The 23,604-nt window shown below is 43.7% G+C and overlaps 1 protein-coding gene across 4 annotated transcripts in view; it reads right to left on the reverse strand.

Annotated features, from left to right (window-relative positions):
• The window catches only part of CSRP2 (cysteine and glycine rich protein 2), an 881,805-nt gene that overhangs the window by 400,506 nt on the left and 457,695 nt on the right, over positions 1-23,604 (reverse strand). For all 4 annotated transcript variants that reach the window (XM_044087983.1, XM_044087982.1, XM_044087984.1 and 1 more), the window contains exon 3: positions 18,815-18,983. In XM_044087983.1, the coding sequence (XP_043943918.1) occupies positions 18,815-18,983 (169 nt within the window). The remainder of the gene's footprint in view (positions 1-18,814; positions 18,984-23,604) is intronic.

A 23,604-nucleotide genomic window follows, 5' to 3' on the forward strand; every position in this document is an offset into this window, starting at 1 on the left:
TTCCAACATTTCACTTAACTATCTATAATGAGGTACTACTATGCAATTAAACTCTTTACAAAAGACACAGAAGTGAGTGCTACACTTGAGAAAGCAATTCTTAGAACTTAAAGAATAGAGTCCCTGGCCTTTTTTTTGCTTTTATTTCAAAACAAGCCAAAACAAGTCATAATTTATTTCCAAGAATAGCTTGAACTCCTACAGAAATACTATAAAAATCAGTTATTCCTCTTGATCTTTTCCAACAATTTTAAGACTCTCTTTTATGGGAGCACTATGAAGCTGAATGAATATGGCTATGCAGTCTTGTTGCTCTGACATATGGAATATAAAAAGTAAAACTTTTGGAGGATTTTCAGTGGAGGCCGGGGAAGAAAACAGAAAAAAGCTCCGCATAATTTAAAATTTTAACAATAACATATTAAACTGTAATAAAATGTCTGCAAGATGCACTGTACTGAAAACTGTAGAAGACGGTGAGAAAGAGTGAGAGAGAAGCAATACATAGTATTAAGTATGGCTTAAAGAAGTTTGTAGAGGACCCCAGCCATACCAGGTTACACCTCCTTCCACACGTTCAGACCTCAAACTGAAGGCCTGAAAATTAAAGGAGGCGGTGTATCAATATAGATTAAAGATAAATACACCTCCAGATTGGTTAAAAAGTATGATTCCCTGGAGATACTTCAGATGCAATTAACTGTTGGTAGGACAGTGCCAGCTACAGGGCCCCTCCATGAATCAGGACACCCACTCTGCCTATTTGGATCTACTTGAGTCTATCAAGATACATTGGGCGACTAACTACCCATCCAGTGACTGCGTAAATTACTCGTGCTCAAACACTTGCCCAAAGGTTCATCGACTTAGTTAACTCCAATGCCCTGGAACCAGCTGGATGACATGCCCACAAGGGGTGCCAACATCCTGGATCTGGTGGCTACAAATATGGCGGATCATTGTAGCACCCCCCCCACTGTGAGGTCCTCCCTGGTGAGATCTGACCACAGATCGGTCTCATCCAAACTATGCATCATACCTGACCCCCCCCCCCCAGCAGCAGCTAAACAAAAAAACTTCTCTGAAGCAGACTATAACCTCTTATGAGATGGTATAAATAGCTTCACCGCACCTTCTCCCTCAGATGGAACTGGCCGAGCTCTACACCAATGCTTTATATGAACACCTGTATACCTGCACTGACTTCACCATACCTGATAGGACCAAAACAAGCTCTTCAAGGAAGACCAAACCTGTCTGATGGACAACTGCCATTAACAGGCTTTACGATAAGAGGAAGAAATTGCTAACAGTAAGAGGGAGCAAGCCCTCCTAAACTGGAAACGCTCCTTCCTCAGGTTAAACAAGCAAATAAGACTTCTTGTGATATCCTCCAAAGCAAACTACAAGTTCAAATTATTTTCTTCAACAAAGGACAACCACAAGGCATTCTACAGTTACATCCGTAACCTAAAAGGAAAGGCCCAGAATTGTGCTGAACTGGTAGTTAATGATACAACATATATTGAGCTGTGGACATAGCTAACTTGTTGGCCGACACATTCTGTGAAAACTTCTCTCCCGTCCCCACCACATGTACCCCATGACATCCCTACCACCTGTCACCTACCTTGCACCTCTAAAGAGCAGGTCGTAAATGCCCTCTCTAAGGCCAGAAACACAGCATCTATGGACCTGATAACACCCCAGGCTGCACCCTACATGGGCTCCAATATGAATTAGCAACACCATTGGATACTCTCTTCAATTATAGTCTACGCACCAGCTTCATACCAGCTGAATGGAAAACAGCCACTGTTACTCCCTTGCACAAAGGTGGTGCTTGCATTGACCCCAGGAACTATATACTTATTTGCCCAACCAGCCTTATTTGCAAGGCCATGGAGCAAATCATCATGGACCTTATCAACAAAGATCTGGATAATCTCCAAACACTTGACCCTACTCAGTTTGGATTTGTCAAAGTGAGATCATGCCTGTTAAACCTGGTGGACTTTGATACAGTCACCAAGGCCCTGGATGAAGGGAAATCTGTGCATACAGTCTTCCTGGACTTAGCCAAGGCACTTGACACTATCTCCCACTCAGGCATCATTGACAAACTCACCCAAATAGGCATAGTACAGTTGTGTACACCTACCATAAATGTAGATGTTAGAGTGTATTAATTGTTGCAGCCATTACATTTGGGTAATCTGCTGGCAGGTTGCCCTCGGTTGGCCTGAATTCCAAAGTCTTGGGTCCTGCGTCGGTTGCGGTCTTCTCTTCCATGATGTCAGGTCATCAGGGGCATAAAACATGCAGCCGACGCCATTTTCTTTAGTTTTTCTTGCCCCCCGTGTCAGGTGCCCTCAAAAAGTTAGCAATATTATATATATATATATATATATATATATATATATATATATATATATATATATATATACATACATACATATATATACATATATATATATATACATCTATATACATGCATCAATATAAACTTTACCTTCATCTACAAGCAAATACACCACATAGGTTGTAGAAGATAGAGAAGGAAAGATAAAACTGTAGAATGTCAGGGGGGTGGCAGGAGGGTAACCTGGACTGCAACAGTGAATACACTAGAGCATCTACATTTGTTCAGTGTACACAACTGTACTATGTTCTTCGTGTTTCACTGTTGTAGTCATTACATTTGGGTAGAATCCCAAAGCTATGGTTGGAAGGCTGGAGCTAAACAGCATTAGGTGCGGCTATAAGGCCCTGCAGCACTGCAGTAGCAAAGCCTGCCCTGGACTTAGAGTAGAGAGGCAAATGGTAATGCTTTGTAAAGGTGTGAACAGAACTCCAAGTAGCAGCCTCTAGAATGTCTTTGGTTGGTACTCCTCTGAGAAAGGCTGCTGAAGTAGCTGCAGCTCTGGTGGAATGAGACCTAATGCCCTTGGGCACAGGTTTACCATGGTGTAAGTAGCAGAAACGGATGCAGTGGCTTATCCACTTTGAAACTGTCTGCTTTGAGATAGCCTTTCCTTCTGATCCTGCAGCATATGACACTAGCAATTGCTCAGTTTTTCTTACAGCTTTTGTCCTACTCAAGTAGAATCTTAGCTGTCTGTGTACGTCCAAGAAATGCAGAATTCTCTCCCCTTTGTTCTGCGGATTTGGATAAAAAGTTGGCAGATGAATTGTTTGGTTAAGAGCCACACTGGAAACCACCTTAGGCATAAAAGTAGGATTTGTCCTCAGAAAAGGCTCTACAGCCACGAGGGCCTGTAGCTCAAACTCTTCTTGCTGAAGTAATTGCTAGTAGCAGAGCCGTCCTCCATGATAAAAACTTTATATCAGCGGTAGTGGTCGGTTCAAATGGAGGCAGGGTGAGCTTTTCCAACACATAATTGAGGTCCCATGCAGGTAATGGTGATCTTCTAGGAGGCCTTAAATTTTTGGCTCCCGTAAGATACTGCTTTAGTCAAAGATGAGAAAAGATTGGTGGCTCTGTATTGTAATGAGCCGAAATGGCAGAGGCATGGATTTTGATTGATGAGAAAGATAGGCCTTTGTCAAGCATCTCAGTTAAGTACTGTAATATCTGAGGAATATTTGGTTCTGCTGTATCAGTTCCTTGTGCTTGATTCCAAACACAGAATCTCTTCCATTTGTCAGCATAAGATTTTCTAGTATTAGGTCTTCTGGCTTCCAAGATGACATCCATCACAGCTTTACTGTGAGGTGTTGGTTGTATGGCTACATGATTAGCCATGCTGCCAGGTTCAGAGTCTGTAGTTGATTGTGTAGGATCTGATTGTTTTGCTGGGACAGTAGTTGTGGTCTGAGGCAAGGTCCAAGCTGGGTATTGAGGCAAGTTCCTTAGGGTTGGGTACCAGTATTGGCGGGGCTAGTCCAGGGCAATTAATATCATCTTTGGCTTCTCTTGTCTGACTTTTAGGAGGACCTTGGGTAGAAGAGGCAGAGGAGGAAAGGAGTAAACTGATTTTCCTACTGAAGGATAGGGTGTCCACTTTCCATGCTTGTCTGTGATAAGTCCTTGTGCAGAATCTTTTCAATTGATAATTTGAGGAAAGGCAAACAGATCTATGTCTGGGCTCCCCCATCTCTGTTATCATGCTGAAGACTTGTGGATTTAGTTTCCACTTGTGAGGATCCATAAGGCTTCTGCTTAAATAGTCTGCCAGAGTGTTCTGTTTTCCTGGCAGGAATTGAGCTTGAAGATGTATTTGGTAGGTCAAAGCTGCGTCCCACAGTGCCATGGCTAATCTGCAAAGGGAGTATGAGTGTGTGCCCCCTTGCTTGTTTATATACCACATGACTGTGGTGTTGTCTGTCTTTATCAGTAGTTGTCCTGGATGAAGTAAGTCCTTGAAGGCTGTTAGGGCATTTTGAACAGCTAGCATCTCTTTCTGGTTGATATGCAGATGCATTTGTTTTGGTGTCCATAAGCCCTGAATGCATCTTCCTGCCATGTGGGCCCCCCAGGCATAATCTGATGCGTCTGTTGTTAAGGTTTGGCTGGCAGGGGGTAGAGTGAAGGGCCATCCCATGTTTTGGTGACATGCCTTTGCCCACCATAGAAACTCCTGTTGCAGGCAGGGAATGAGAGGAATCACTGTTTCCAGACTGTGTGAATGTTGACTCCATAAACTTTTTAGGTACCATTGAAGTTTCCTCATATGCAGTCTTGCATATGGAATTAGTAGGATGCAGGATGCCATGAAGCCCAGAGCCTGCAGAATTTGTCTTGCAGAAGTAAGTAGTCAGTTGTCTTTGCTTGTCTGGCGTGAGGTAAGCCATCTGGGCAGTTGTATTCAAGCTTGCACCCAGGAACGTTATCTTTTGAGAGGGTACCAGTTGAGATTTCTTTTCGTTTACTGTGTACCCTAGGCATGTTAGAAACCTTTTCACAAATGCCAGGTGTCGAAGAAGAGTGTCCTTGTTCTCTGCTTGAATGAGACAGTCGTCTAAGTAAGGATATATTTGTATACTTCTTTGTCTGCAAAATGCAATTACTGGTGCCAGGCACTTTGTAAAGACCCTGGGCGCAGTAGATAAGCCAAAGAGCAGTGCAGAGAATTGGTAATGCATTAAGCCAGCATTGAATCTGAGGTATCTTCTGCACGATTGTCTTACTGGGACATGCAGGTATGCCTCTTTTAGGTCTAAAGTCACCAGCCAAGCATTCTTGCCCAGCATGGGCAGAAGCTGCTGTAAAGTCAGCATTTTGAATTTTGGAATGTCCAGGTATGTGTTCAAAATCGATAAATCCAGTATTGGCCACCAGGCCTTGTCTTTTCTGGGTACCAAGAACAGTCGAGTAAAAACCTTGTCCTTTTTCCTGTTCTGGTACTGTCTGAATAGCCCCCACATCCATGAGGGACGAAACCTGTTTCTGTGCCTCTGCCCATTGATTTTTTTGGCAGATCTGGCCAACCATTTGCAATTGGTAGAGTGTGGAAATGGAAACTGTATCCCTGTGATACGATGTTTAGTACCCACTTGTCCTGGGTTATTAACTGCCAATTTTGAGCAAAACGTGCTAATTTTCCCCCTATGGGTGCTGCCAAAAGATAGTGCTTGGTGTAGGCAGAGGGAAGTCATTGGGATTGCTTTCTGTAGGTTTCCGCTTTATCTCCTCCAGATTTGGAGGTGGAAGCGCCCCATTGCTTTGACCTGTATGAATCTTGCGCCTGGTATCTGGAACCCTTAGGGTGTCTGGATTTGCCCCTTTGAGCTCTGTCTGACTCAGGAAAGGACCAATTTTTTGCAGGCCAGTGTCTACTGAATCTTGGTGGCTGCACTTGTAAGAAGTCTTTAACAGTTTGCATAGACTTAAGCTTTGTCTTCCATTTTCTTTAAAATCTCTTCTGCCTTAATACCAAACAGAGAATCATGCTGTAAAGGTGCATCTAGCAATTTAGCTTTAACATGATCAAGCAAATTTTGTTCCTTTAACCAGGCATGCCTCCTAATCACAGATCCAGTAACTGCGGCCCTGCGGGAGGCCTCTAAGGAATCAAAACCACATTACAAAGTATGCTTTCCAACTTGTTCAGCTGCATGCAATAATTCCTGCAATTCTTTATTTTCTGCACATTCTGAAATCAACATCATTTTCTTTTTCAGCAATCCCATAACATGTTGTTGGTACTTAAGCATATGAAATTGACAGTTTAAGGCCCTGATTGCCAAGGTTGCAGATGTATAAACCTTTTTTCCCCATCTGTCCAGAGCCCTTGATTCTCTGTCTGAGGGGGTAGGATTTTTTGCTGTTGAGGCCTCAACTCCCTTTGGACCCTGTGAAATAGTTCAGGATCAGCAGCAGGGCTACTAAATAAAAAATTATGTGAGTCAGGGACCCTGTAATATCTGTCAGGCTTACTGGGAGCCGGAGGTAAGGAGTCAGGGGTCAAGCTTGACTCCGAAAACACATCATCCACAATGTCTAAAACAGGGGGAATGGCTAAAGGCTTTTGCTGAGGGAGAAGGAAATCCCTGAACCTCTTTTTTGATTCTGAGAAGTCTTGACTCTCCCAGTGAAAATGCTCCCTCAAAGTATGCAAGGTTTCTCCAAATGAATAATCCTCGGGAGGAGATGCAGATGGAATAGACTCCTCAGCATCAGAATCCTCATAAGGAGGTATAGATAATTCCTGATCAGAAGAGGAATCAGAAGAAACAGAAACCTGATCTGAAGATTCATAATCAGTGTCCTGCCTAGGCCTCTTACCTGGAGGGGGATGGGTACCCCTGATCAAGATAATAAGGTCTTCAGCCATTTTGATCATCTGTTTTTTAGGCATAGAGGCCTGTGCACGTGGCTCATGTGTCAGTTTTTTAGTTTTAGAAGTTGCTTTTGTCTTTGGATTTGCAGCTGTCGTTTGTTTGATATACAAATGTTGAGGTCTGAATACACCCTCAGAAGCCGGTGCCTGCTCAGCGGCTCCGGACCCATCCGAGGGAGATACATCTGTCGGTCCAATATCTTGAGTATCTTGCAGCATGCCGGACTCCACATGGGTGTCGGTAGAGGCCTGTGACTCTAAGGTAGCAGGTATCAGGGGCTGCGAAAGCGCCTCACTGAGTACAGGCGACTGGCTTAGGAGAAGCTTCATCATCGGTTTTGGATCTCGACTGCCTTTCTCTGTCCTTTTCTTTGCATTTTTTATGTACTCCGGTAGTCGGATTGCTATCAGACGACATTTCTAGGTAGTTAAATCAGTTTCCAAAATACTTTGATGCAAAACTATACCGACGCTTAATAGTGCATTGGTTAAATCTAGCACAAAACCGACAGGTAGGCACGTTGAGATCAGGGCCTAGGCAAGGAATACAGTATAAATGGAAATCCTTATGAGGTATTTGCTTCCCATAAGTAATATAATTAACTTTTTCTGACATCGGTAAAAAGCAAGAAAAAAAGTTTCCCCAACGGGGTACTTAGCTTTAGTGAAGACTTCGGTTCTGAAACTCTAACTAGAATATTTCAGTAGTTGGCCGACCGGCACTTGCGAAATGCTTCTGCTTCGGGCACCGTGCGGCAAGAAAGACTAAAGAAAATGGCGTCAGTTGCATCTTTTATACCCATGACGACCTGATGTCATGGAAGAGAAGACAGCAACCGACACAGGACCCAAGACTTTGGAATTCAGGCCGACTGAGGGCAACCTGCCAGCAGATTACCCCAAATGTAATGACTGCAACAGTGAAACACGAATAACATCTGACTTGCTTCTGGGATGCTTCGTCTGAAGGCTTAAGTTTGTGTGGTCTGTCCCTTTCTTTAGCTTTTCATTTTTTGGGAATATCTACAGACTGCTGACTGACGGATGCCATTTTGTAATGCAAGGAACTATTTTGGAAATGCCTAGCTACAAATTCAGCTCTATGGCGAATAGTACTTAAATTGAAAAGTGCACAGAACCGACAATGGAGACGTCGTGGTCTGTGCCTCAACAAGTAATGCAAAAGGTATGGAAGTCTCGGTGTGGTATTTGTTTTCCACAGCAGAGACAATTATTGACTTTTTTGGACATCGGTTTGTGCAAGAAAAAGGTCCCTAATGGGGTACTTCGCTTTAGTTGTTTTCAGATTCAACTTCCACTCTGACAACGAGCGACTGGCACACACACAAATTGCTTTTGCTTTGGGCTTCATGGTAAGAAAGAATGATGTAATGGCGCCGGCTGCTCTGCTTTATACCACTGATGACCTGACGTCAGTCCACAGGCGAAAGCAGCTGGCGCAGGGGAAAAGCTAGACTCTGGTATTGGGACCGACAGAGGGCTACCCAGCAGGGATAACCCAGAAGTGATGACTGCAACAGTGAAACACAGAGCATCTTTGCTTTCTTTACGTACTGGTTTAAGTTGCTTAGATCCAAAATGGGTCTGAGGTCCCCTGTTTTCTCTGGCACTAAAAAGAAGTGTGAATAAGTTCCAAATCCTATTTGGTCTGGAGGGACGTTTTGGAGGACTCTCTTGTCTAGCAAGTTTTGGACTTCTTGGGCTGCTGGCTTCCTCTGACTGGGTGAAATGTCAGGAGGTTTCTTCTTTTTACAAGATGGAAGAATGGAAAATGGTATGTAATAAGACCGGGTTATTATGCTTAGCACCCATGCATACTTGCCCAGGCGTCTGGGTGCAAAGACAACCAACCCCCGACTGCCTCCAGAGTTGGACAGTCCATTGCAATTATGGTGACATCTACCAATGAAAACTTCTCCTGTGCCTCTGAAGGAATTGTCACTGCATGGATTTTGGCAAGGTCCACAAGATCTTTGGAACCACATCTTCTTGCCACCTCTCTGGTTTCTAGAAAAGGTTTACTGGGGCGTAGAAAACTTGATTCCTACAACAGAGTCTTTCCATCTTGTTCACTGTGGGTAAGCATCTCTTTTACTGATGGTTGAAACAAAGACGTGCCATCAAATGGGGTGTTAATAAAAGATGTCTTGAGTTCCGCAAAGTTGCAAAGCTGCATCCAGTCATGTCTCCTTATGGCAATACCTGAACTGGCTGCTCGTGAGATGTCGTCAGCTGTGCCACAGATCAACCTCATCAAAGCATTGTATATGCACAAAAGAGTGGCCAGTTGAAAGGATGCTCATTTGAAATCCTCAGCAGACATGGACTTGAGTATTTTAAAGCTCTTTGGTTAAATCTTGCTGAAGAAGACTAAAATCTGCCAGGTAATTTAGTGACCTCAGGGCAAAGGCTGCCGAAGCAAAAAAATCACTTTCCAAACCTATCCATCGCTCTAGTCTCCCTGTGAGGCAGAGTGACAGCAGAGCTATGTTCCGCTAGCTCTTTCTTGGTGGCTGGTACCACCATCACAGCATCAACCGGGACCCCTTTGCTTCAGTGCAGTCTGTCGGTCGGTGGGGCCAAAAACTTAGAGTCTTTTAAGAATAGGTTTGAGACTATCTGGCTCCTTCCAAGCCCGAGGGGCAAATAAATCAGGAAGTTCATCCACCAGAGGGTAATCCAAGATGTAGGTGGGGCCAGAACCAAAAGCCTCCAAAAACAATGATTCTTCTGGTGAAGACTAGCCACCTTTCTGTTTCAGGACCTCTAGAATAATCTCCAAAGGCGATGTTATCTGGTGGTGATCTGGGGACCCCTCTCCATCAAAATCGATATCCTCCTCAACAGACTCCAATGGGGAGTCAGTGTGTCTCCTTTTACACATTCTCTTCTGATGCATCTCCTCTGTGGGATGTTCAGGTGAGATGTCAGAAGAGGGGGAATGTTCTTGCAATGGAACTGGTGGGACACTTATTGGTTCTGGCTGTCCCTGCAAAATAGGCCTGAGTGACTCAAGAGCTAGGAACTGATGAGGGGGAAGGAAGTAAAATCTGAAGCATGAGAGGGTGGTTCTCTGTGGAGAGAAAAAGCCCTTTCCACCACCTTGAAAGCAGACAGACCCAGAGAGACCCTAACCCACCTCCTCTTAGGTGAAACTCCCAACAAAGGCAGGACCAGACCCCCCCCCCCCCCCCAGATCTGAATGGTCTAAGACACAGGCTCCAAGAGGAACAGATGGATCCAACAAAAACTGGAGTCAAGCCTATCGTCTTGGATTCTGACACCGACATTTTGGCTCCAAGACCCATTCTGATCTGACAGTATTGGAGTAGAACTAGCCAAGGATATAGCTGGAGTGGTGGAAAAGTATTCCTCAAATCTGAAACAGACCTCTCAGGGATCTCAGATCCTGGGGCTCTGAAACCACAGGACAGATCAGAGGAGGAGAGAATACAGCTTTTAGAAGAAGTTGTTAGCATATTCATCAATCCGGCAGGGGGTTGAGTTGGTAAGATGCCCACCTAGATCTGAGCTCTGAGAAAAGTCATGCATCACCCTATCCACGTCTGCTTCCGATAAGCTACTGGAGGACCTAGAGCTGGAAGTGGAAGGAGGCTTCGAGTACTTCTCTGGGGTTTGAAATAACCTTGAAGGTAGGGTACGTGATATTGGCTTTACTGTGTACTCCGGAGTAGCCCTCTTAAAGGTGGAACCCTGCTTAAGATCTGAAGATCTACGATCTGAGGGAGTCATTGTTGGACTAATGGAAATTGCGGAAGTCTTAGGAACTGATTTATGAGTCTTAGGCTCTCAGTGTAGGATCTGAGAAGTTCTTAGCCTTTGTGGGAGGCTCCGAGGAAGACCTTGGGGACTCTGGAGCGTAGGAAGCTCTCCTCTCTGAAGGAGCTGACTTGCTATGTTTTGAGGGGGTCTGAACCCGTGTAGTAGAAGTGGAAGGCAGCAAACCTCTTGGTATCAGTTTATTGCGTTGATCCACTAAAGCTCTAGGGTTGGAAGTGGAGCATATTTTGCAAGAAGTATCTAAGTGATCAGCCCCTAGACAACACACGACTCCTTGGGTTCTTCCGACATCACTATGAAAAAACCCACAAGAGTCTAAAAGGAAAAAAAAATTCAAAAACATAAGCAAAAACAGACAAGTTTTTTTTTTGACAGATATAGAAAGAAAAGTCTGCTACCAACTATGGTTAGCAAGAAAATCCCCTAAAATATGTTACCAGCAGTGGTAAGAAGTACTACCTAAAAATGGTATTATAAAGAAAAAAGGGAAGGAAACTCCCTAACACCAGTGAAAGAAACTTAAGAGGAAGGACAGATTAATATGTAAAGAAGAAAAAAAAAAATCAATAAAGGTTTTATAACAACTCACTTCATAGCTCAAGAGCTTGGAAACCTGTGTCTGTTCGCAATGGCTGCAAATGAGATCTGAGGCTTTGGAGATGCCATAGTGCATTATGGGTACAGGAAGGAGCTTGAGAGCTGGATCCTAAGCATGGAATAAGTGGCGGAGTTGGATCCAAGGATCGGATATGAACTCATACGTTGAGGAAGAATGAAAAGGACAACATCAGATCCGATCAGTAAGTAAGTTTCCACTTAAAAACTATTCATCAGGCTGTCAATTCAAGACTCTCCAAACTGAATAAATAATGTGATATCAAAGTAGTGAAATTTTTCTTTGGCAAAACTGAAAATTAGCAAACCAATATGAGCAAATCATTTATACAATTAAAAGAAACCATGGGTTTCAGCAAGATTACAGCCCTGCATCTCCGAAACTAAAACAATGCTATGATCCGATCTATGCACCTTGAGGAAAGGCACATTTGCAGTACAGCAACCTCGGAGCATGGAGGTACAGTAAACTCTTCGTTAACCTGAAATCAAGCAACCGGCAAAATATATCAAAGAAATACAGTACAATTTTCATGTATTGCATTTTCTGCCCCCACCCCCACCCCAGAACCGTACCTTACATTTTTAGAGTTTTAAAAAGGAAGATGGAAATAAATCCCGTCTCCCCAACCTGAGAACAAGTCAAACAAAACAAATATAGGGGTACAGTATTAGTCAGGCCTAGTTTTAATAGCAACTCTCAAGCAATCAGAAATGAGAAGTTATGTACTTACCATAACGTTCCATGTTAGTTGTCTTCTCGCCTTCTTTCATGCTGGATGGGTTCGGAGCCCTCGGCTCCGACTCGGCCTATTACTAAAGCTCGAGAGCTATTTTTACTGGCTCGAGGCTAACCTATGTCCCATAATGCTAGGCATGATATACCCAGATCTCGTTTGATAGCCAACACTATGGACATACATGTCCCCACCATGACAGCGAATATATATATATATATATATATATATATATATATATATATATATATATATATATATATATCTACCTCTATACATCTAGGTATTGCCAGGCTAGGGGGAAGGAGGGTGGGACAAAAGAAAGAAGGTGAGAAGAAGACAACTAACATGGAACGTTATGGTAAGTACATAACTTCTCAATGTTAAGTTGTCAATCTCGCCTTCATTCTTGCTGGATGGGACAGCGTCCCTAGCACCTTAATCCTGGGTGGCTCAATGGAACAAACTCTTGAGTACAGTGGAACCACAATCAGCCCTACTTCTAGAGGTCATGTCCAGCTTGTAATGAGAAATGAAGGTATGAGGAGAGGCCCATGTGGCCGCTGCACAAATGGAATCCATTGGCAATCTTGCCTGAAAGGCTACTGAAGAAGCTAATGCTCTGGTTGAATGAGCTCTGGGCTTAATAGGGAGCTTTTATGCCTCAATTGGTAAATCAACATGATAACAGAGGTCAACCACCTGGACAAGGTTACTTTGGAAACTGGCCGGCCTTGTTTCCCTTCCGCGTAAGACAGGAAGAGCTGTTCTGATTTCCTCATCTGCTTGGTTCTATCCAGGTAGAAGCGTAATTGATGGTGAACGTCTAGACAATGTAACTTCCGTTCAGACCTATTGGTATAAAGTGGGAAGAAAACGGGAAGATAGATGGTCTGATTCAGATTTTTTTCAGAGAGTACTTAGGACTAATCCATCCTTTTTACCCAAAGTGACACTCTATCTTTATGAAAAACAAGACAAGGAGGGCGAACACAAAGGGCTTGAAGCTCTGATACCCTTCTCGCTGAAGTGATGGCTACTAAAAACAGAGTTTTCCCAAGAGTGCAACTTTAATGAACAGGAAGCCGAAGGTTCAAAGGGAGGGAGAATTAAAGACGATAGCACCAAATTTAGGTCCCATGGTGGAGGAGGATCTTTTACCGGGGGCCTAAGTAAGAGGGTTCCTTTTAGAAAGGCTTTACAAAGTTTGTGTGATATAATGCTGGTCTCTGACAATCCAACATGAAAATTCGCAATGGCTGCCAACTGAACTCTGATGGTGGCTGAAGAAGATCCCATTTGAAAAAGTTCTGCCAAAAACTCTAAGACTGTATGGACAGGGGCTGTAAAAGGGTCAACTTGTTTCTCCCCTGCCCAAACAGAGAAACGCTTCCATTTGCTAGCATAAGTCTTTCTGGTAGTAGACTTGTGCGAAGCGAGGATGATGTCACGAACTGAATGAGAGATTGAGGGAAGCCTGGCTAGGGTTGGAAGTGGAGCAACCAAGCTGTGAGGTTGAGAGATTGGAGAGACTGATGCAGCCCGCCCGACTGATGTGTCAGAAGATCTGGCGCTGGGTCCAGATGCCAGGGTTGATCTAGTAGAAGACGTTGCAGGAACGGAAGCCAAATTTGTCGAGGCCAGTAAGGGGCAACAAGGATCATTCTGGATCTCAAAACAGTTGCTTTCTGGATCAGCTGAGTAATTAAGGGAAAAGGGGGGAAAGCATACAGAAGACCCCGGGGCCAATCGTGGACTAGAGCATCTCTGGGGGGAAGACCTGGGAGAGGGAAGAGGGTGAAGAAGTCTGGGCACTTGCTGTTTTGAGGGGTTGCAAAAAGAGCGCAGCAAGGCTGACCCCACCCCCTGAAGATTTTTTCTGCTACTAGCTGGTTGAGAGACCACTCGTGGGGCATGAGAATGGCTCTGCTCAGCCTGTCCGCTATGACGTTGGACTTCCTGGGGATATGCGTTGCTACCAGAAACCGTTGAGAAGAGATCGCCCACTGCCACAGTCTGAGTGCTTCTCGACATAGGGGGTAGGACCTGGTTCCGCCCTGCCTGTTGATGTACCACACTACAGACATATTGTCTGTCTGAATTGCAATAGTCCCAGTGGGTAGAGAGTCTTGAAGGGCCTGCAATGCTAAAAGTACCGCTCTCATTTCCAAGACATTTATGTGCAGGTGGCTTTCGAAAGGCTGCCATGTGCCCTGGACTGTCCTGCCCTGAAAATGCCCCCCCACCCGATCAGGGAGGCATCCGTTGTCATAGTAGCCACAGGAGGAGGAAGGACAAAGGGTCTGCCCTGAAGAACCTGAGGGGAGACCATCCACCACGAAAGGTGTCTTTTGCATGACTAAGTGATTAGAATGCTGTGTGACATTGGAAGCTGTTGAAAGACCACTGGGAAAACAGCATCCATTGCAGGATCCGCATGTGAAAACGAGCTAGGGGGAGTAATGTGATAGCTGCTGCCATGAGACTTAGGGTTTTTAGTACGAATCTGGCCTGGACTCTGCTCTCTTGTAGTAGGATTTAAACATGACCTCGAATGTCTGAAATCCTTTGTACAGGCAGTTTTGGACAGTTCCACAGTGTTTAAAACGGCGCCTACGAAGGTAATAGACTGACAAGGCAGACTTTTTGGAGTTTATAGAGATACCTAGCTCGTTGCAAATTTGGAGGGTATAAACTCTGGAATGGAGTAGCTGACGCTTGGTGGTGGCAGTAAGGAGCCAGTCGTCTAAGTATGGAAACACCTGGAATCCTTTTCGTCTCAGGTGAGCCGCAACCACTGCCATGCATTTGTTAAACACCCTGGGGGCTGTGGTGAGGCCAAAGGGCAGGGCTTAGAATTGGTAGTGACTGGCTCCCAGCCGGAAGCGGAGAAACCTCCTGGAGTGCCTGTTCATTTTGATATGATAGTACGCATCCTGAAGGTCTATAGAGCACATCCAATTGTCCTGACCCAGGAAGGGTAGAATGGACTGAAGCGTGACCATCCGGAATTTTGTTCTTTGAACAGACTTGTTCAGCCTGCTGAGATCCAAAATAGGTCTCCAGTCCCCTGTCTTTTTTGGTACCAAAAAGAACTTGGAGTAGACTCTGGATTCCTTGCTGGTCTGCTGGGACTGGCTGGATGGCTCTTTTTTCTAGCAGCTTTGAAATTTCTAGTGCTGCTTGATCCCTCAGACCGGGTGGAACGTCTGGAAGGGGCCCTTTTGGCGGTTGTGGGGTCTGAATAAAGGGAATTTTGTAACCCTCTTATAAGATCGACCATACCCAATTGTCTTGTGTGAGGGAATGCCAGGCTTCTGGGTACAGTGATAGTCTTCCCCAGACTGCCTCCGAAGGTGGACAGTCGGGCAGCTCCTCAGGGGTGCTGGAAAGGTTTGTCAGAGAAGGAATCTCTGCTACCCTGATTCTGCGGACCCCCCCTGCCCCTCGGGCGGCGTCTATTATTGTTCCCTCCTCTGCCTCTGGAGGGAAGCTCACCACGTGCATCAGGCAGTACTCCCTGAGGTTTGCGGAACCATATTTTCCCACCTTTCTGACCCTTAGGGTATGGTCTAGAAGTGGTAGAAAAACGGACACCTACAGCACAGAGTCTTGACTTCCTGCTCGCACCTGGTCAATGTATCCTTCACTTGAGGTCCAAACAAGGCAGAACCATCAAAGGGGGTGTTAGTGAAGGACGCCTTGAAGGGGTCAGCAAAATTGCAAAGTCGCATCCAGGAGTGTCTCCTTAGAGCAACGCCCGTGCCTGCAGCCCTACTCGCTCCATCGGCTGCATAGGAATTGAGCCGCATGGAGGAGTTGACAATAGAGTTCAGGGTCCCCAGCTGGGAGTTGATCTTTTCCGGAGACCCCGCAGCTGATGGGTCCTGTAAGGTATCATCCAGTTCCTTGAGAAGGTCTCTCTGGAGACGGGTGAAATGGCACAAATAATTCAGCGACCGCATAGCGAAGGTCGCTGAGGAAAACATCCGCTTGCCATACCTGTCTATAGTCCTAGATTCCTTATTAGGAGGATGGACAGGTACTGAAGGGTCAGCCAACTCCTTTTTAGTGGCAGCCACCACCATGGCATCAGGGACGCCCTTAGTTAGAAACTGCTTGTCAGAAGGGGCAGTAATAAACTTTGTAGGCCTCCGGGGAGCTGTTTCCATAGTATCCGGAGCCGTCCACGCCTTACGAGCCACCACATCCATGAGCGGGTCGAAAGGCGGAGACACCCAGGAGGTGGAAGGGCGAGAACCGAATGCATCCAGGTACACCGACTCGTCCTCAGAAGGGTTAAGGGCAGACCAGTTTCCCCTCTGCTTAAGAATCTCCAGGATGTCAGAAAATGAGACATCCTCAGAGGGGGATCTTGGGGACCCTTCTGAGTCATCCAAGTCAGTGTCCGATGTGACTGACTCAGGGGAGTCTACATGCTTCCTCTTGCATTTTCTCTTTCGAGGGGCTCCCTGAAGGATCAGGGGAGGCCTCGGAAGAGGAGGATATGCCCAATGGGGCTACCTGTAGCATCGGTTCTCCACGCTCGGGATCGGGAGAGCGGGTAGAGACTGAAGCAGGCACCATAGAGGGAGGAGCCGAAGGAGCTGACCGTGGTGCAGGCACAGGGGCCAGCACACTCCTCATGACCTCAAAGGCGCCCCTATCAGGCAGGGAAGGGGGTCCCCACTCCGAAGAGACAAGGACTCCTCCCGGCACAGAGAGGGACGGCTCCGAGGCTGATGTCGGGGCCGAACTCACCTGCGCCGAAGCTCCGAGAGGGAGAACGGGGTCGGACGAGGGTCCGATGTCACTCGCCCCCTCGGAGCCGGCGAGAGAGTCCTGGCGCCCGGATCCCTCCAAGGATGGAACCAAGGAAGAGATCGGAGCCGATGAGGGAGCCGAAAGGAGTGGTATCGGCTCCAACGTTCCGACGGTCCCGACCCCTAAGATCTCCGGCTCCGAACACACAGAAAGAGTCGGAGGAGGAATCGAAGAGGGAGTAGTGAAAGCCACTGCCTGATGAGGAGGGCTATGCAACATTTGGGCCAGTGCCTGCGACTTAAGTAGTCTGCTAACCACCCTCTCGAGGTCATGGTCCGACAGCCTGGAAGACCGAGAGGAATGGGACCTGTGACTCCGCTCCGATAACAAGGGAGACTTCGGAGCCGAATGGACAGATTCCAGGGAAGGAGACCTGGAACGCTTCTTGCTGGAAGACGGCTCCGACAGCTGAGGCCTCGAATCATCGGTACCGGCCGGAACCGATGCAGTGGTAGTAGTAGCACCAATCAGCGACGGCTCCGAACATGGAGCCGACGGTTTGGCGGGCTTGGAAGGTTTACCGGACAAAGGCTTAGCCGGGGAACCTTCAGGCTTTAACAAGCCTCTCAAAGTAAGTTTGTTTCTGCGTTCCTGCAGGACTCTTGGACTGAACTCATGGCAGACAGAACCTGCAGGTGCAGAGGGCCCAAGCAATATACACAAGAAGTGTGACCGTCTATCAGAGACATCTTCTGACAGCACGAGTCACACTTCTTGAAGCCCGAGACCTTGGTGTCTTTCAACATCCTGAAACAAGGATGACGGGCAGAAAAAGACAACTCTGGGAGGTCTAGTCACAATCAGTCAAACCCACACACACAAAAAGGTTGTAACAGACCAAGAAATAAACAAAAAAACCCACACTATTAATACAGATTAACTAGGCACACACATACATCTACAGACAAAAAAGTATGGAAGAGGTTTGGCCAAGGGCCTAACTATTAGGTGAGGGGAAAAACTGTATTAAAAAACTACTAAGAGGGAATCCTAAACAGGGATCTAAAGGGTAGTAGCTATAAAACACTATCGCTAAGATTTTAACCCAAAAAGCTGACTAAAAATAAGAAAAATATTAATACAACCTGGAGCCGGCAAAAAGACACAACCTCGTAGCTGAAGCGGCAAACGAGATCTGGGTATATCACGTCTAGCATTATGGGACATAGGTTAGCCTCGAGCCGGTAAAAATAGCTCTCGAGCTTTAGTAATAGGCAGAGTCGGAGCCGAGATTTGGCTCCAAACCCATCCAGCAAGAATGAAGGCGAGATTGACAACTTAACATCTATACGGCATCTACCAATCCCCAAGGGTGCCAGATAACAGTTGACTGTAGTTAACTTCAAAGATTTACACACATGCACACAAAAATCTTTTCTACATAATAGGTATGAGAACCAACCTTCATGAACATGAAAGTGAACTCCATGGCTGACAATATTCCAACAGACAGACATGTCGCATGTCAGGCCTACGCAACATTCCTACTGTGCCAGACATAACAGGACAGTGAAGGATGAAAGAAATTGCTTAAACAGTGGCCAGGAAAATGTGGTCAAGGCAATCAGAACCAAAAGCCTGTGCTCACTGCAGCAAGAGAGCATACTGAGGAATTTCGTGACACTGCATCAAGGCAATCTGCATACCAAAGAATGGCAGATTGTGTCATGTCTTATCAGAAATGTGTCTGTGTGTACTTGCGTGTGGGTATTTGTGTATAGCACTATGCTTGTATGAAGGTTTGTATGTTGGGATGCACATGGTCTGGAAATGAACAGTAGCAGAATGCACTAATGTTCTGGTGTGTTTTAGTGCGTAGCATTAAACTAGCTTAAGTTCTACCAATTCCTTCAAACTGGATGCGCTCTTTGAACCTCATGCTACCTCCAGTGAATCTTCTGAAATTGTCAGTGAGTCATCTGAAATTAACAAAATGGTTTTATGGGCACATTGGTAAAGCTGTAACTGTAATAAAACCCTATTAACTAGCAGAACAGTGTTTTCCATACTTACTCTTCAGGTTTGATGCCCAGCCGCTCTCCTTTATCCATGTTCAGAACACCTGCTCCTTGACCATAACCATAACCTTTAGGGCCATACTTCTTTCCATAACATGACTTGCAGTAAATTTCAGTATCATGAATTGCCACCGTTGTACTGTCCAAATTTTTTCTGCATACCACTGTGAAACAACCAGAGAAGTGCAGTTTTGCAGCCCCATTATTATAACACTGGTATACAAAATGAAAAAGCTTCCACATTTTTGTGACTCTTAGGTAACTACAGAACAAATTCCAAAAAAGTAAGCATCGTACATTGCAGCATGCAAATGTGTTCTCTATGTTTTAGCACTATAACAATGTTGTCAAACAAGTTAACATCTCTTTTTACAATAATGAGACAAAGCAGAACTACACAAAGAAAATATGTTTAGATTCTTTTTAAATCACGTTTCTGTAGTATTATTAATGAAAAAATAAAAGTATTATTAAATTCTGCCAAATTTGGGTAGTATAATTAATAAAATGGTTGTCAAAGAGGACAACACCCCTTCATTACAGTTTTTGACACAATATTATCTTGTAAGAACTTATGCTTAGATTGCTGCATAAGGTCATCATACCTGAAGAGATGAATTTAAAGGTATACATTATTAACAAGATTCAAAAAGCCTTCTCCAATTATTTTCTGTAGTACGGTATGTAAAAATTTAAGAATAGCCCTAGAATATCACATCTGTCCACCTACTGTGTCACAAGTAGTATAATTTAATACATTTCATAGGTCCCAGAGATCCCATGTCTGCCCAAAGTACAATTCTATGAAAAAAAAAATTATAAAAATAAAGCAGATTATGCACAGCTGCATATCCATTCTCTAGATGAGACATTAAATGAAGTTCCCAGCTACTTGACTAGGTATTAGCCCAGACTGATAAACAAGATCTCACAGTACTCATTAAAAAGTAGGAGGTGCTTAATTACAATTCATCTGATTATACTATATGCATTTCCATTAATATATACTTCCCCATAAACGATCACAATCTTTTGTCTGAAGACATTACAAGTACCTTCATTTATATATTCACATGAAAACAAATTGTCATGCACACACAATTTATTTCTATCTATATATTTACCTGTATATCTATATATGGCCTCACCCACACTTGCCTTTCTACCACAACCACATGTTTACATTATGTGCCACATATTCACTTCTCCTGGTTTACTATAACATTCTTCACATCTTTTCCACAGCAACCATTCAGCTGAAAACCATTATATGCTATTTAACCACCTCAGTTTCCTTTCATTTCTATACTATTCACATTATTTCATAATTATTTCTCTAGAACTTTCAAATGTAAATTGCTCTCAAAAACTCCCCCAAACCTTAACTTTTACATTACAAAAACATGCTTCGATGCCTCCGCTACACCACACAAATTATACTAACCTTTCCTCTTGTACTTTATATTTCATACTCACCTTCACAGGCAATTATCTAAGAACCACCACACCACAACAAATCATCTTCATGGAATTTTTCATACATTTTTTTTTTCATCACAAGTTTTACCTGTTTTCCCAAGTTGCTCTTTCTGTCATTTTCCGGGACTTTGCTCAGATTTTTCATATTTTAATATGGAATACATATATTTACCTATATAGTCTTATCTCATCACTATCACTTTCCCTTTTCTTCGTACTTCCCCTCAGCCATAAACCCTCACATTTTTATGTAACAAGTTTCGTATTGCTTTTTCCTTCTTTCCTGTTACTACTTACAACATCCACAATATACATACATACTTCTGTGTTACAGGACATACTTTCACCACAAAACATTGTTTTTTACTTCATGTAACATTTTTTCCCTATTGCAACAAGTTTATTCCATGTTTACCAACATTATTCCCAATGCATGTCATTCATAACACAATAAACCCCTTTTTTTTACCACATCGCCAAAAACATTACTTTTCCCCTTACTTAATTTCAATCATACTTTAAATGCTTTTCCACCTCCACTGCCACCTCTCTCATCCATCCTTTACACAACAACCTGCAAATTACATAATTAATGACATTTTATTTCCTTCCTTACTTCTCACCTTGCTTCACTCATCTTCTCTGCACAATTTCTTGTAATAGGTATTATTACTAAAACAAATAATTCCACTCAAAGGAACTGCATTCTTGTTTGACCCCTTTTCTTACTTTGACTCTCTCAACTTTACCTAATCCAAGTACTTTCATATACAGTGCAATGAAAAAGAATTTGCCCCTTTCCTGATTTCTTATTTCTTTGCATGTTTGTCACACTTAAATGTTTCAGATCAAACAAATTTAAATATTAGACAAAGATAACCCAAGTAAACACAAAATACATTTTTTAAGTGACGATTTATTAAGGAAAAAAAACTATCCAAACCTACATGGTCCTATGTGAAAAAGTAATTGCCCCCCCCTTGTTAAATCATGAAGTAACTGTGGTTAATCACATTTTTGGGAAAACTGAGTTCAATTTCACTAGTCACACCCAGGCCTGACTACTGCCAGACCTGTTGAATCAATACATCACTTAAATAGAACCTGTCAGACAAAGTGAAGTAGGCCAAAAGATCTGAAAAAGGAATACATCATGCCGCGATCTAAAGAAATTCCGGAACAGATGAGAAACAAAGTAATTGACATCTATCAGTCTGGAAAAGGTTACAAAGCCATTTTTAAAGCTTTGGGACTCCAGTGAACCACGGTGAGAGCCATTATCCATAAATGGAGAAAACATGAACACTGGTGAACTTTCCCAGGAGTGGCTGGCCTACAAAAATTACTCCAAGAGCACAGAGATGACTCATCCAAGAGATCACAAAAGAACCCAATCTAGAACATCTAGAGAACTGCAGGCCTCACTTCCCTCAGTTAAGGTCAGGGTTCATGACACAACCATAAGAAAGAGACTGGGCAAAAATGGAAAAATGGCATGCAAGGCAGAGTTCCAAGGCAAAAACCATTGCTGACCAAAAAGAACATAAAGGCTCATCTCACTTTTGCCAAAAAACATCTTGATGATCCCCAAGACTTTTGGGAAAATATTCTGTGGACTGACTAAACAAAAGTTGGAAGGTGTGCGTCTCGTTACAGCTGGTGTAAAAGTAACACAGCTTTTCAGAAAAAGAACATCATGCCAACAGTCAAACATGGTGGTAGTAGTGTGACGGTCTGGGGCTGCTTTGCTGCTTCTGGACCTGGACGACTTGCTGTGATTGATGGAACCATGAATTCTGCTCTCTACCAAAAAATCCTGAAGGCGAATGTCTGGCAATCAGTTTGTGACTCAAGCTGAGGCGCCCTTGGGTTCTGCAGCAGGACAAGCAAGTCCACCTCTGGATGGCTTAAAAAAATGAAGTGAAGGTTTTGGAGTGGCCTAGTCAAAGTCTGGACTTGAATCCAATTGAGATGCTATGGCATGACCTTAAAAGGCAGCTCAAGCTCGGAAACTCTCCAATATGGCTGAACTAAAACAACTCTGCAAAGAAGAGTGGGCCAAAATTCCTCAAGAGCGAAGTGAAAGACTCATTGCCAGTTATCGGAAATGCTTGCTTGCAGTTGTTGCTGCTAAGGGTGGCACAACCAGTTATTAGGTTTAGGGGGCAATTACTTTTTCACATATGGCCATGTAGGCTTGGATAGTTTTTTTCCCTTAATAAATAAAATCATAACGTAAAAACTGCATTTTGTGTTTACTTGGGTTATCTCTGTCTAAAATTTATATTTGTTTGATGATCTGAAACATTGAAGTGCGACAAACATGCACAAAAATAAGAAATCAAGAAGGGAGCAAATAACCCAAAACAATAATGTCGAAATAATCTGCTCTAGAGTTCAAATTAATACTACTAAATCAATAAACATCATTTGTGCTTATCTGCCTCCAGGAAATAATATCCCCACATTAGAACAACTTCTTGAACAACTCTCAAATTACCTCCCCCAAGAAACACTACTTCTTGGAGACTTTAACATTGACTGGAAATCTTGTAACAATGCTAACCCTACTTCCCATTTAAACCTTTTTGGTTTCAAACAACTAATTGATAGTGCCACTAGAATAAATAAAACAAGCAAAAAAGAAACCACCTTAGACTGGGTTCTTACAAACTCCCCTCACAAAGCTACAAAACTGGCATCCTTCCTGATGACCTTAGCGATCACTCCCTCACATATGTCATTAGAGCTAAAACTCATCAAAACTTACCTACCTCACATAGAACACTATATTCAAAGAAACAATTTAATCCCCAAAGATTTCAAACAGAACTCTCACAATACAATTGGACCCCTCTAAAGCACCTCTCTCTCAACAAAGCCATAGAATATTTCAACTCAGCATTCCTTACAATCCTAAACCACCATGCCCCAAGTCGTACCATTAGAATAAAGACCAGAACAGCACCCTGGCTTACCTCTAATACTAAACAAAAGATCAGGCTTAAAAATAAATCTTGGAAGAAATGGCGCTCCTCTAGAAACCCAACAGACTATCAAACCTTTAGAGAGCTCAGAAACAAAACCAAAAATGCTATTATTTCAGACAAAAAGAACTACTATGTAGAACTTCAGCAATCCACAAAAAAAGAACCAAAAAGGTTCTGGTCTACTATCAATCATCTACTTACCCCAGGTAAAATAGTAACACCTAACCCACAGAATCTAGACCCTGATATAGCCAATAACTTCAATAGCTTCTTTACTACTTCCATACAAACACTAGCAAGCCATTTATCCCCTGAT

Source organism: Protopterus annectens, chromosome 11.part0 (genome assembly GCF_019279795.1).
Source record: "Protopterus annectens isolate FY-2018-M chromosome 11.part0, PAN1.0, whole genome shotgun sequence".
NCBI classification, from domain to species: Eukaryota; Metazoa; Chordata; order Ceratodontiformes; family Protopteridae; genus Protopterus; species Protopterus annectens.